The 14,914-nt window shown below is 36.6% G+C and overlaps 1 protein-coding gene across 1 annotated transcript in view; it reads right to left on the bottom strand.

Annotated features, from left to right (window-relative positions):
- The window catches only part of SNTG1 (syntrophin gamma 1), a gene marked incomplete at its 5' end in the record, with an annotated part of 382,785 nt that overhangs the window by 346,256 nt on the left and 21,615 nt on the right, over positions 1–14,914 (bottom strand). Inside the window, 3 exons of the mRNA XM_033202518.1 lie at positions 8,982–9,023; positions 9,112–9,155; positions 9,983–10,040. Coding sequence (XP_033058409.1) covers positions 8,982–9,023; positions 9,112–9,155; positions 9,983–10,040 — 144 coding nt within the window. The remainder of the gene's footprint in view (positions 1–8,981; positions 9,024–9,111; positions 9,156–9,982; positions 10,041–14,914) is intronic.

The following is a 14,914-nucleotide window of genomic DNA, read 5'->3' as shown; positions in this document are numbered from 1 at the left end:
GGCAGCAGTAGACACGGAGGCAGGAGGGAAGGAGTGGTACAAGGTCTGAACAACTAATTGTTGAATAATATGCTCACTACCTGAGCAACGGATCTTTCATACCCCAAACCTCAGCAACGTGCAGTATACCCAGGTAACAAACCTGCACATGTACCTTCACAATCTAAAATAAAGGTTGAAAAAGAAAAAAATATATATCATTATGCATAAAAAGGGTGTATTTCATTTGGAGAAAAGTACATGAAAATTCAAAATAAATATATATTTCAATATTTTATTTTAATTACCTCCTCTCTTATGATGAGTCAAATAAAATGCTCAAATGAAAGGATAAAAACAAAAACCAAAACCATTCTAATATAAACAGTTCACTTAACAATCAGATTTAAAGAGAACAAAGTTTGATCGCTTGCCAACATTTAATTTCAAAACATAGTACAAAGTTACAAGAATCAAGAATGTAATACTGGTATATGTGAATAAATTAATGGAACAGCATTAAGAATATGGAAATAAACTCTAACATTTAGGGCAATTCATTTTCAACAGAAGTGTCAAGGCAATATAATAGGAAAGAATAGTCTTCTCAATAAATGGGACACCTTACCTTACCATGTACAAAAATTAATTCAAAATTGATCCTAGACATAAATATAAGAGTTGAAACTATAAAATCATTAGAATAAGAAATGACAGTAAGTCTGTATGGCCTTAGATTAGGAAAAGATTTATTAAGTAAGACACCAAAAGCACAACTGACAAAATTAAAATATTGATAAAATAGACTTCATAACAGTCAAAACCTTTGAGCTTCAAAAAGCACCATTAAGTAATTGAAGAGACTAAGCCACAGACTAGGAAAAAATATTTGTGAATTGCATATCTGACTTGTAGCCAGATTATGTAAACAAATTCTTAGACATCAGTAAGAAGTGAACCCAATTATTAAAGGTGATATAGGCATATATAACAAACATAAGAAAAAATGTTCAATATTTTTAGTCATCAGGAAAATGCAAAGTGATATCAAAATTTGATGCTATTTCATGGCAAGCATAGACATGTAAAATACTTTTATTTCATTTTCTTTTAACTGGTATTGTGTTTCGACTGGAAAACATATACAAGAAGTCTGGATATTTTTCTTGTATTATTCTTTTGATAATGGATGCTCCTTTTATTTCATGTAATATTTTATTTCTGAATTCCATTGGTTCAATGTCAAAATTATTGAATGTGCTGTCTTTCATATTCTTTATCTTCCATATTACCTTCTTGTTTGCTACTTTATTCCACTTTGATATGTTTCCCAACATTTTTGTAATCTAATTTTTAAATATGGATATCAAAGTGTTAATATCCAAGAGTTTTTCTTTTTCTGTATGTTCCTTTTATATGTAATGGTAGCGTTAATTCATTTACAAATTAATTTTCACCATCTATCTGAAAATATTACAATATAAAATCCTTTTGCTAAATAAACCTTGCTTTGTCTGTTTCGTCCATTTTTTTTCCTATTTTAGCCTCTGCCTTTGATGTGGTTGATTTTCTTCAAATTTTAATGATCCTTTGGTATCACAAAATATTTCAGAGTGAGACACTGAAAAGCAAATTGATAGGGTTGGGTACAGGACTCATGGTTTATCCAATGGGTTCCACTGTGAGGTTTAGGGTGAACTCTGTTTGCACCAGGAGAGTCCAAATGTATTATTTGTGGATTATTTCTGTTAGATCAACTTCACTAAAAAAGAATCCTCTCACCTCTTCTCTGAGTGGCGAAACCGGCTGCCAATATTCTGAGAGCTGAAGGAAGGACAAACAAAGAGCACTTACTGCCCAGAATGTACATCTCACTGTACTTACGGCAGTGCCTGGGGCCGAATACTCAGAGCCTCTTGAACTCTAATTCGATTGCCTGTTCTTGACTACACCTCTTCAACCCTTCCTTTCAACACCCCCATCCACGATTCCTGTCTGAGGCCTGGAGCAGGGATGTTTGCTGAATAGTGACTTTGGCTATAGCCCCTTGGCCCTTTAGGTTCCCCCCCGCCATCTATCTGCTCTCTATTCTTAAATAATATTGCCAACAACCCTTTCCCCCGTCTTCTCTTCTCCTCCTCTTTTATCTTTATGATTTTTACATTTAAAGAGTTATTCATTATCACATAGAAAGTATTTCAAAAGGGGAGAGAAGTAAAAACATTTTGCCTAATCTCACATCTCTGTATTCATTTGCTTAAAAGTGTACATTTGCTCCTTGGGAAGGCCTTAAAATTGTCTTTTGATGGAGAATTTGGAGAGTCAGGAATACAAAGAGTTCCCCTATTATTAATGTCTTGCATCAGCATGGTGCATTTGTGACCATTGCTGAGCCACTGTAGATGCATTGTCATCCACCGAGGCCCATATGTATCCCCATTAGAGGTTTCTCTTTGTGTGCTGCAGCTCTGTGGGCTTTAACAAATGTTTGTGTTCTTTGACAATGAAATAATTGAACATTTTACCTGAAAAAGACCTAAGCAATAATCTACTTCGAACTCTTAATCCTTCAGATGAGAGAAACGAGGGTGAGAGAGAATGAGGCCCTTTATCAACATCACACAGTGGAAAAGTGTGACAAAACTTTTACCTTGTGTTAAAACCTCCATTGTCATATGGTTTCTTCTCCTTGGCTTTCAGTTTGACCAGCTGATTATTTTAAAATAAAATGTCAGCTATGTGAAAATGACAGAATTTGTATAACACACATTCCTCATTCCAACCCCCTAGACAGGAGAGTGTCTGAGAAGATCCCTGTGGAATGTGTGAAAGGATTGCAGGCACACCCATGCCTGCCCTGCCAGCTTTCTCCTCCCAATTTGACCTGGTTTAGGTGTGCCTGCTGGGGTGTATCCTGTTTTTAGACTCCTCTACAAGGAAATTGGCTGGGGCCTTACTAAGTAATTGGTTTTTCAGGCCTGGTTTTGTCTCATTATTAGAACGTGCTAAGGTTTGAACGTTTGTGTCCCTCCAAATTTTATATTGAAACTTGACCCCCACTGTGGTAGCAGCAAGTGGTGGAGTCTTTTGGGAAGTTATTAAATCATGAAGGTTCCACTCTCATGAACAGAACTAATGTTCTCATAAAAGATCTTCAGAGAGTTACTTGGCCCTTCAAATATTTTCTGCCGTGTGAGGACCCACCCAGCTTTCATCTCTTCCAGAGGAGGCCGCAAAAAGATGCCATCTTTAAAGCAGAGAGCAGCCCTCAGTGCACTCCAAGCCTGCTGTTGCCTTAATCTTGGACCTCCCAGTCTCCATGACTGTGAGGGGGAAAAAAAAAAGCCTCTATTAGTTATAAGTTACCCAGTTGCAAGTATTTTGTTACAGCTGAAGGGATGGACTAGATGGAGCTTTGCAAAATCGGGCCTTTCAGTTCTCTAAGATGTTCAATTTCACTCGAAAAATAGACCACAAATAAAGATTTGATAAGAATCAGCAGTCAGGAGTACAAGCATGCATGTCATTAAAATGTCACCTGTGCTGTCTGGATGCATAACTTATACAGGGGACAGACATGTGGGTCTAGCAAAACAGGCATCCCTAAAAGTATTAATGCAAAGCTAAGTATAAAAATAAAGCAAGGATATTTTATTTCTTTTCAAAAGCAGACATAGTGTAGACAGTATTTCTGGCCTTTTTGTCCTTGCACTAAACAATTCCCAGAGCACTGAAGAAATATTAAAAGTTAAATTACATTGTATATGGCTTTCCTTGGTGGAAGTTAATTCAGAGAAAAACTATCCAGTATGGTTAGAATTCTTAAGGAAGTATTAATCACTTAGAGCTCAAAACCTATTTCCAGATTGTAAACAATGTAATCTTCAGCAGTTAGGTAAAACATGACTTGTACCTCATGATATTTTAATCTAAAATGATCTTTGTGCTCAACTCACATCCTAAATATGTTCCTTGGTGACACATAAAACCTCCCAGATTGTTGCAATATATAAATTTATACCTTTTCCGAGATGATTTGTTATAACTCTTTTATTGTTTTTGTCTGATTAATCTAAAGTAAAAAAGAATATGTTCTTACTGCAATGGAAATTTTAAATTAAGTTAGGCATATATCATAACAAGCAAAATGCTATTAACCAGGATTTTTGCATTAGGTTTTATGAGCATTTGTTTTCATTGTATGAGGGTGTCATTTTAAATTACATAGTTTTAGTTACTCATTCTGTTCTTTTAAAATTATGAACTTTTTTAGAGTTGAGTTCAAAATCATGACTTCAGAATCAGGTGTTAATTTTTGCACTTCAAATTACCTAATAAATTCTATTCATGAAAATCATAGAAACAAAAAGCAAATGAACATACTTTTGTTGAAACCCATAAATCTCAAGTCTGAAAGCGGAAATGCTACTTTAAAAGGCAACCTCTGGAATCAGCTATGCATCTTGCTTTGCCTAATGATGATCTACTCTTTCAAAAGTCTCGTTAGATGGAAATTTCGGTTATGTGAATGGATTATCTTGTTAGAACCAGGATGCTTTCTACTCAATGAATACTTTTCTGCTATAGTTAAATCTTATTTCCTATTATTTCTGGTGAAAAGAGGAAGATCACCATTGTTATATGTTAGAGACCATTGTAAATAAACATTGTTTTCATCTTGCCACTTTCTAATAGTTTTCTTAAATTTTTTGTATACTCAATTATTAAAATCAAAAGAGATGATGCCCACATACCAATAAGGTTGCAGTGATATAGAGTTATTTATATATTCTTTCTTATCACACAAAGTACTCAGCCTCAAAAAGTACTCATTGTCAGTGCTTTTCACATAGATGGCACTCAGATCTAAATCCTTTTTTTTTTTTTTAGCTCTTTCTGAGAGTCTGGAGTGTAGTGGCACAATCTTAGTTCACTGCAACTTCTGTCTCCTGGGTTCAAGCAAATCTGCTGCCTCAACCTCCTGAGTAGTTGGGATTACAGGCGTGCACCACCACGTCTGACTAATTTTTGTATTTTTAGTAGAGACAGGGTTTCACCATGTTGGCCAGGCTGGTCTGGAATCCTTGGTCTCAAATGATCTGTCCTCCTGGGCCTCCCAAAGTGTTGGGATTACAGGCGTGAGCCACGGTGTCCAGCCACCCAGCCACTCATACAATTCATTTGTTGTTGTTGTTGTTGTTTAATTTTGTTTTCTTTCATTTTTTTTCAGATGGAGTCTTGCTCTGTCGCCCAGGCTAGAGTGCAGTGACATGACCTCAGCTCACTGCAACCTCCGCCTCCCGGGTTCAAGCAATTCTCCTGCCTCAGCCTCCTGATTAGCTGGAGTTACATGTGCATGTCACCACGCCCAGCTAATTTTTTTTGTATTTTTAGTAGAGACGGGGTTTCACCATGTTGGCCAGGGTGGTCTTGAACTCCTGACCTCATGATCCACCCACCTCAGCCTCCCAAAGTGCTGGAATTATAGGCATGAGCCACCACACCTGGCCCAAATAATTCTTGATATGTGATCAGTTTACTTGTTAAGCAAAAGAAAAATACAGATGACAAGATATAGAGATGACCATCAGTTTACTGTGTTTAGGATTCAGTGGTAAGGAGAGTAGCATCAATGTTAACATCTGCAGTGGCAATAGATCGCTTTCCTGGATGAGTTTTGGTGTCTTGGAGGCACAACTCATAAGCTCCAAAACATGTTTACATGGAAAATAAAAAGACACACTGCTAGGATGAACAAGGAATCCCCATTTTTCACACAGTCCTGCCAGTCTTGCCTTGCCACTCTTTATGATGTCAACTCCTCACTGGAATTGTTGGAGGAAGCATGGGATGCTGAGCAGCAGCATTGGCTCTGTCTGTGTGTGACCCCCCAGGACCCATCATGGGTCCTAAGCAGACCCTGTCCCACCTTGACACAGCAGTGCCCATGGAGGGAGAATAGGGAGAAGAGCAGCAGCATGTGAGCGGCGGCATTTGGTGGCATCAAAATAATGTATGACTACTTAATTGCCAGGTATATGCTTGGAGTTTCACATATGGTATTCTCATTCATTCCCACAACATTTATTAATTGTTCATTTTTATGAATGCATGATAGAGAGATAGAAAAGGTTAGTTCAGTCTGTTGACCTTAAATGACAATGTTCATAAGTGGTTGAGCTACGATTTGCAGAGTTGTTTCTGAGCATTGAAGCCCTATGTGTACACTATGCTGCATGCCAAGCAGTGCTGGGCACTGGTTCTAGTTTCCTGTCATGAGGAAACTGTGAGATTCTCTTCCTTAACAATCTTCCAGCAAGAATGCAGTGGGTGATGTGAGTGAAGCCAGAAATTCACTTATTATACATCCGTACTGGTCCCATGAGAAATATATACAGTAGATGTAAATGCTTCCGTGATCTAATTCTAGGCATTTGGTTACAGAATCCCATCCAAAAATCTACTGAGCACCCACTGCTCACAGCACCAGGTACTGTCCACTACGAGGACAATGTAAAATCCCCCTTCTATATAGGTCAAACCTAATAATTCCAACACAAAACATTTACACTGTTGAAGCCTTTTTGACGGTAAAGTCGATCATAGGCTGAATGCATAATTTCTAACGTCAAGGAATAGCGTAGGCGTATAAAACAAAAGTTACATATGCACAAACAACATGCTTCCATACCTGCCCAATTTGTTTCTGAATTTGGTGTTTTACAAGGAATCTGGCATATCAGCATGCTATTTGGAATAAGAAATGTGGTACATCAGCATGCTAGCTGAAAACCACCTACATTCTCTGAGCTTGTTATACCTTTTTCTGCCCTTGTAGGTTTATTATTAAACATTTAATTAATATCTCTGTTCTACTGAGGTGTAAGCCTATTGGCTTAGCTAATAAGCAGTGAGGACAAAGCATCTAATAGCTGTTGGAAAGTCAATTATTAGATATAAATGAAAATATTAGTACTCATATTTCAAAGCTGGTATAGTTAAGCTTCTCAGAAAAAAATAAAAGTTTATTGTGAAGGATCACATATAATTTGCAATACAATCCCAAATTTCTTTCCTTATAACAAAATGAGCACCATTCAGAAGTGGAATTATTAGCGCGTTCTAATCTTTCATGCTGCACTAATCTGTTTAATCAAAGCTCCATCTCAGTTTGTCTAAGCATGCTGCCTGCCTCTGAAGGGCAAATTGAATTCCATCTAACAGCATGTGGTTTTAAAAGAGAATGCACTTGTTTTTACTCCCTGGGTAATGAGTTTAAAATCACTTTGTACTTCTGAAAAAAGAGTCAAGTTACAAGCAGCTTGGCTTATGTGACTAAATTTAAAATTTACATACGAATCTGCAAAATAGAAGACTCTGTGCGGTGCTGGTTGGTTTCTCACTTGTTTACAAATTTATTCTAAAATATTAGTTTTCTTTGCACATATTTGTAGGAAACTTGGGATTTGAAATATGTATATTTTACATAAAGTTGAGAACAGAGTGGCAAGAGCATGGCTCAAATACGATTTTAAGAAGACAAAGACAAGTGACAAATACTAAAAAACCTTGATTAGTTATGCCAAGTGTTGCTAATTAAAAACCCTCCTTCGTATGAGTTCTTGTGCAGCCATGGCTTTCACAGACACTTGAGGTTGCCTCTCTGAGATTTGAAATGTATCAACATAGTTTTCTCTAAATAGCTTTTAACAGAGGAGCAGTCTTTCCAAAACCCAAATAAACTAGAGCTGTGACAAGCAAAAGGGCTACAGTATTCCTTATTTTCTTTGGCCTTTGAGTATAAACTTTTAAATACAATTTCTCCTCTACTGTTTCCCATAGGAGCTAATACAGAAATCAGGAGGTTTTAGAATGATATTTAATCAACCACGACAGACATGTCCCAGAATGCCTATCACAGTCCTGTTCCTTTCTGTAGTTTCTAATGTCATTTCACCACCCCCAACAGAAGTTCCTTAACCTTTCAGCTTCTCTGAAAGTTGAATTTAGAGGCCACCTATAATGGAACCACTTAGGCCGGTTGCTAAAATCCACATCCCTGGGCCCACCCAAACTTACTGAATTAGAATATGTAATTCCAGAGCTTGGGAATCTGCACATTCACAAATCTAAGAAAACACCACCATAAAACTGGATGACTTCTCTGCCTAGTGTTAAACCTGTCTGCCTTGAGGTTAAGGTTCTCTCTCTCTCTCTCTCTCTCTCTCTCTCTCTCACACACACACACACACACACACACACACTCACACACACAGACAATACACACTTGCAGTCTTTATATGTCCTTCCATTTGTTCCTAGGTAATCCGTCTGTGGGGGATTGGTTCCAGGAAGGACTCCAGAGGATATCAACACCCATGGATGCTCAAGTCCCTTATATAATAACAAGTTGTAGTATTTGCATACAAACTATGCACATCCTCCTGTATGCCTAAAATCATCTTTAGATAACCTGTAATATCTAATATAATGCAAATACTATGTAATAATTGTTATATTGTTTTGAATTATTTTTATTAATGATTGTTATTTCTTATTGTTCTTCCTCAAGTATTTTCTACAGATGGTTGGTTGAATCTGCCGATGTGAAATCCCATGAATAGAGAGTGATGCCTGTGTTGTGTGACATTCTACAGGCATAAATGAATTGTTTATAAGCTTTTAAACACTTACAGAGATTTAGAGATACAGTTCACCTAATGTGTATTTCATGGACATTGACTAGTAGGGGTAGATACAAAAACCGGAAAAACATAAAAAATGTTCATCTTTAAGTAAGAACTTCAAAACACATTTCATCCTTGATAGGACTCATTAATCTATTTCTAATTTTAAAAAAATTAAGAGAACATTTGAAAATTTGATATCAAACTGGATAAATGTCATATCTGCCTAATGAATGAAATGACAATCTTCAGCAATGCACTAAATTCTTATTTGCACATGGGGAAAATTATAACATTAGGAAAAAGTAAACTCACCACTTCTTCATGTCTACATTTTCTCACATTAATGCCATTTATCTGCAATGAAAAGAAAAGCATAGTTTCCTATGGCATATTGTAAACTGAGTTAATGTTTTGACCACACATATAATGATAAAATGTATACCTGTAGAATTGCATCTCCAATAAAGAGCAGTCCCGAAAGTTCCGCTGTGAATGAAAAAAGAACAGCTGATAACATATTGACTATTTTTGCTATCCAGATGAAAGGACTTTTAATTAAAGATAAAATTTACTAATATAAAAATTAAGTGTTTTATATGATTAGCATCTTAAAAGATCCAGAAAAAAATGGAAATTCAAAACAATATGATTCAGTCTAATTACTGAAGCACATGCAGACATATTTCCATTTACTTTTACTATTGCAGACCTAACAGTTGCTAAAAATGAGCAGCTCTTCTAAGGGTAGGAGACCACATTTTCTCACGCACTTAAGATTATTAGGTCTCTGTGAAAAAGTTTAAGACATGGACATTTAATCTGTCATCTATGGAATTGGCTCCAAGTTTATTTTTAAACATTACATTGTTTTACTAATTTCAGTTCTTGCAACATCTGCTTTATATCTCCATTAGTTTCCCTACAGTTTCTTATGAATGGTTTGCTGAGTAAAACTGCAAATTAGAACTGAAAAACAGATACTTGAAATTGTCTTTACTCAATGGGACTTGTTATCATTACTTTTGTATCTTTGTTGGTTTAATGAAACAACTGAAAAGCTGTGCAGTCGCTAACTCATACCTGCTTTCATGGGTTCCTATCTTTCATCCTTGTTCCCCTTCTGTGAGAGAGGCCCTCCCCCACAAGAGGATAAAGGGAAAGGACCTAGAAGCTAACTCAGTCACTAATGCCTGAAGGTGGGGAAGCTGAAGCCAGTCAATCACATCATAATTTATGATTCTTAAATATCATGTCACACTTCAAACACAATGTCTTAAAGAAATGGCTGGTACACAATTCTCTAAACACGTTACCTCTTTGTTCCTTGGAGATTTTTGAAACGACAACTGGAATGTTATGTTCTGCTCCTCCCTGAAAGGAGAAAATCATATACTGTACTTTTTAACCAAAAAAAAAAAAAAAAAAAAAAATGCTGCTTTTAGCTAAGAAACGATACAGGTTCTGAACGGAATGTTAAGTGGATACCGGGCAGAATTTAAATAAACTTGTGGAATTTCTCCACTAAGGAGATAGTACTCTCATGAAAATTATCTACCTGTTTAGAATTTTGCTGAGACATCCAATAATAACAACTGGCTTTGAAAGTTTTCATTGATCAACAAATATTGATTATGTATTTAGATAGGCATTCTCTTTAATGTGTAACAATGCTGTCCAATAGAAATTCTTACTTAGGATTCCAAACACCAGTAATTATATATTAACAGTGATTATATATTACTGGTATCCTGCTAAGTTATTCTGTGCTGGCAGCTAAGGGCTTTTGGTGGTGCAGTGACCCCTTGGGATGCCAAGGAAGCAGAGAGAACTTTACCCGAACAAATGGATAAACAAAATTAGAATGTGCATATGCATGAAAAACCAGGGATTCATCTGCATTTCCTTCCTTAGTATTGAATTCCTCTTTGTGTGAAAGCACATACTAAAAATTTTACAGAGTAAAACATACTGCCAAGAATATTGAAGTACTACTATTTGTTTGTTTGTTTGTTTGTTTGTTGAGACGGAGACTTGCTCTGTCGCCCAGGCTGGAGTGCAGTGGTGCGATCATGGCTCAATGCAATCTCCGCCTCCCAGGTTCACACCATTCTCCTGCCTCAGCCTCTCAAGTAGCTGGGACTATAGGTGTGCCACACCGAGCAAATTTTTGTATTTTTCGTACAGACGGGGTTTCACCATGTTGGCCAGGATAGTTTCGATTTCCTGACCTTGTGATCCATCCACCTCGGCCTCCCAAAGTGCTGGGATTACAGACGTGAGTCACTGCGCCCGGCCTGCAACAGTACTATTTTTTATTTGACCCAATGAGATATGAAAAAAGAAAGACAAGTAAGCTAAATTTATGTGAAAGAAAATAAGATGAATCCTTAAAAACTGAACAAAAATCCCATTTTTTTTTTATTACAGTGTTGAGAAAGTTAAAAGCAGTAGTCGAAAAATGAAATCAGTACATAAAAGGATAAAATGTCACACATGAAAAGAAGCATAGAACTTGTAACACAGGCTAGTTGAAAAGACAGTCTGAATTCCATTGACGTTGTTCTACCTTCAGAATATGTAAATCACCTAAGCTTTTTGTTTTCCAAGCACAAAAAATTATTTTGGAAGAGATAATCTTTTTTCCCTTGCATGTCCATTTTTAACACTGAATTGCCAGTATATTTAAATATAAAATAGTCAATCTTTTTTTAAAAGCAGGAATATTTAATTTTTTTTTTCTTGGCAAGTAGAGTCCTTTCCACTTCCAGAATATTAAGAAGAAATATGATAATTAAGATAATGAAAACTGTCCTACTCACACTGAATTTCAAGCCCACTGCTCAATTCCCTTTTCCTCACTGTTTCACAGTAACCTAATATTCGTGCACTGCACCCCTCAGCTCTATGGGGGAAGACACTGGTGTAGGTTACAATGGCTCCCACTTGTTCTGCTGTTTGGTCTGTGTGTCCCTAACAAACACAGACTGTGTGTAAGATGACCCTGCCTCTGATTAGAGCAGAGATAGTGATTTGTGGCTGATAGCGTGGTGGAAATTACGTGCTTATTTGCACACAGTAAACACTGAATAAGGGATGGTTATTATGCTAACATAGTCCATCTATTAAGATTTATGAGGAAACTCACATAGCATTAAAGTGGTAAATAAGATTAGGACTAATCCCTTCGAAGACCCTTAATATTTATGAGTTAGGACTCCAAATTCCCAATCCCCTATTATATGCTCTATTTTGTCCCATTACAGTTATCAGTATCTAACATGCTATTTATTCATTTCTCACACTTACTGTTTTCTTTCTCCTTCCCATTCCTAACTAAAATACAAATTTCTTCAGGGCACAGATGTTTTTAGTAGTTTGTTTCGTGTATTGATGTAAACCTAGTGCCTGAAATAATGTCTGGTTTATCTTTGAAATGTTTGTTGAATTGAATGAATGAATGAATGAATGAAGTCTAAGGCTTTTCCAGCCCTAGCGTAAGGTCACTGATAGCCTCAAAGGATACTTGGAAATTGCAAAGGATGTTAAGGATGCATCTACGTTTCTTAGAAGGAAAAAGCTGGTTAACTCAAATGAGTCATTAACTGATGAACTTTTAGGTGAAATTAAAAGATGAAGCCATCATCCAGATATAGTGATTCAGATATTTTGGGACAAGGAAAAAGAATGTTTTTCCTGGTCTCATCAGTGAGGCTGTTATCAGAGTATTTTCCTTCAGCTGTTTTTGCATTTTACCCTTTTCTCTTACTCTACTACTGAACACAACTTATTTTAATGCATAGACTATTAATGCAAATTACCATGGCGGGACATTGGGAAACCTATTCTTGGTGTCCAGAGACAAGGCTTTTGAGATAGAGTTTTTCTGCCGGTTGGCTCAATAATCCCATTCTTTCTTCAACACCCAGACTGGTACAGCAATCCCCTGCTTATTTGTGTTTCGCTTTCTGTGCTTTCAGTTATCTAGGGTACAGTACAATACACTATTTTGTGAGAGAAAGGAAGCACATTCATATAACTTTTATTATAGTGTATTGTTATAATTGTTCCATTTTATTATTAGTTACTGTTAATCTTTTACTATACTAATTTACAAATTAAACTTTATCACAAATATGCATATGTAAGCAAATATATTGTATGCAGTATAGGATTCAATACTGTCTGCAGTTTCGGGCAACTACTGGGGTCTTGAAATGTATCCCCCAAGGTTAAGGGGAGAGTATTATAACTATCTTTGTAATGCAAAATGTAACTAACATTTATTTTACCATAATTTTTATTTTACATGTAAAACTTATCCTAAAATTTGAGTGGTTTGAATCCAAACATGGCTTTTGGGTTTTGTTATTCTGTTTCTATTTTATTTTATTTTTTTGAGAGGGAGTCTCGCTCTGTTCACAGACTGGAGTGCAATGGCACGATCTTGACTCATTGCAACCTCCACTTCCCAGTTCAGGTGATTCTCATGAGTAGCTGAGCCTCAGCCTCATGAGTAGCTGGGATTACAGGCACCCAGCATCGTGCCCCGCTAATTTTGGTATTTTTGTAGGGACGGGATTTCACCATGTTGGCCAGGCTGGTCTTGAACCCCTCCCTGACCTCGGGTGATCTGCCTGAGTCGACCTCCCAAAATGTTGGGATTATAGGCATGAGCCACTGCCTCTGGATTGTTTTTTTTTTTTTTTTTGCTTTTAAATTAGACATTTGGAGCTCTGACATACTTTTTAAACTAATTTCTGAAAATGACTTTAGTAATTACTAAATTTTAAGACAAAACTCAGAAGATAAAATTGGAACTCAAAATCATATTGCCTTCGTTACTGAAAAACTTGTGAGCAGCTCAGCTGCCACAGTTAATTAGATTTCGTGCAGGGCCTAAATGGGGAAATGTAAGGTTTTGCAGTCAATAATCAAATTATGTGGCTTGCCCTGTTTAAACCAGGTGATAGGCTTCCATGACACTTGAATATAATGAGAATCTTTAAACTGCCCCTCTTCCAGTGCAGCTCCTGGACCTCCATCGCCCTGAACCTGAAGGACACAAGCATGCACTGTTGTCTGGCCAGGTATGCTCCTCCCTTCCTCCTAACCTGGAAACTGTTCATTTTGAAATTTTGGCTTAAAGCCCCCTCCTTCAGTGTCTCCTTACTTGAAATAATTCAGTTATGTAGCACCGGATCATGCCTGTGATTTACATTTATTTTGGTAACAATTTGATCAAAGCCTACTTTCCTACTGGAGTATAAATGGCATGAGGTCGGGGAAAGGCTTTCATCGCCATCTTATCCCCAAGGCACTCCTGGGTGGGGCTGTGGCTCCTGACTGTGGTTTAGAGAATGTTGGAATTAACTGAGCACTGTTATTCTAGTTTATGGAGAAATCCAAGATTAGGAAAAGGGAGGCAGTGTTCTAAAGCACAGCCCACTTAATGTTCACACATACATTGTTCAGCTTTGTAGTATTCTTTTTACAAAGCATAGTGGATTTTATAGCTAGCTCTGTAGGAAGAAGGATATAAAATCCCATCTAAAGCATTTTGAGAAGGACTCTATACAATGATTTTACCAGTGTTACTGTGAAATACCACCAAATAAAACCTGGACTGCTTTTAGAGCATCAGGAGTCTTGCCAAGTAATCTTTTCAGTTCAATATTACTATGACTTCAATCAATCAATTAATCAATCAATCACATTATGGGCATGGGGTGCAGGGAAGATGCATAGAGCTAACCATTATTTTTCCTTTTAGAGAAAGGAAACTACTTGTAAGCAGAGAATAACAGTGATTAGAGTTAAGAGCTGCAATGGACAATTACAGAAGAGACAAGTAAAGGAATATCACCTGGAGGAATATGGGCACGTGTCATCATCCTTCTGGATGCTATCTTTGTCTGCCAACATACTTCGTTTGATTTTGGGAAAAAAATAATTGTCTTTTTCACATGCTATATGATTACCTTCATATGAAAGTCTAAAATAAGGAAACGGTCATTACTCAGCATTGAAAAGGGGAGATAAGGGAAAAAAGGGTGATGAATAAATATGAGATTTCTTCTGGAATTGATAGAATGTTCTAAAATTGACCATCGTGATAGTTGCAAAGATCTGTGGATATACTAAAAACAATTTAATTGTACACTTTAAATGGATAAATTGTATGGTATTGGAATTATACCTCAATAAAGCTATTTAATAAAAAAAAATGATCTTTGAAATGATAATTG

Source organism: Trachypithecus francoisi, unplaced genomic scaffold (assembly GCF_009764315.1).
Source record: "Trachypithecus francoisi isolate TF-2019V2 unplaced genomic scaffold, Tfra_2.0 Lachesis_group7, whole genome shotgun sequence".
Lineage (NCBI taxonomy): Eukaryota > Metazoa > Chordata > Mammalia > Primates > Cercopithecidae > Trachypithecus > Trachypithecus francoisi.
Note: the sequence above shows the minus strand (reverse complement) of the source record. Positions and strands in the feature narration are given on the sequence as shown.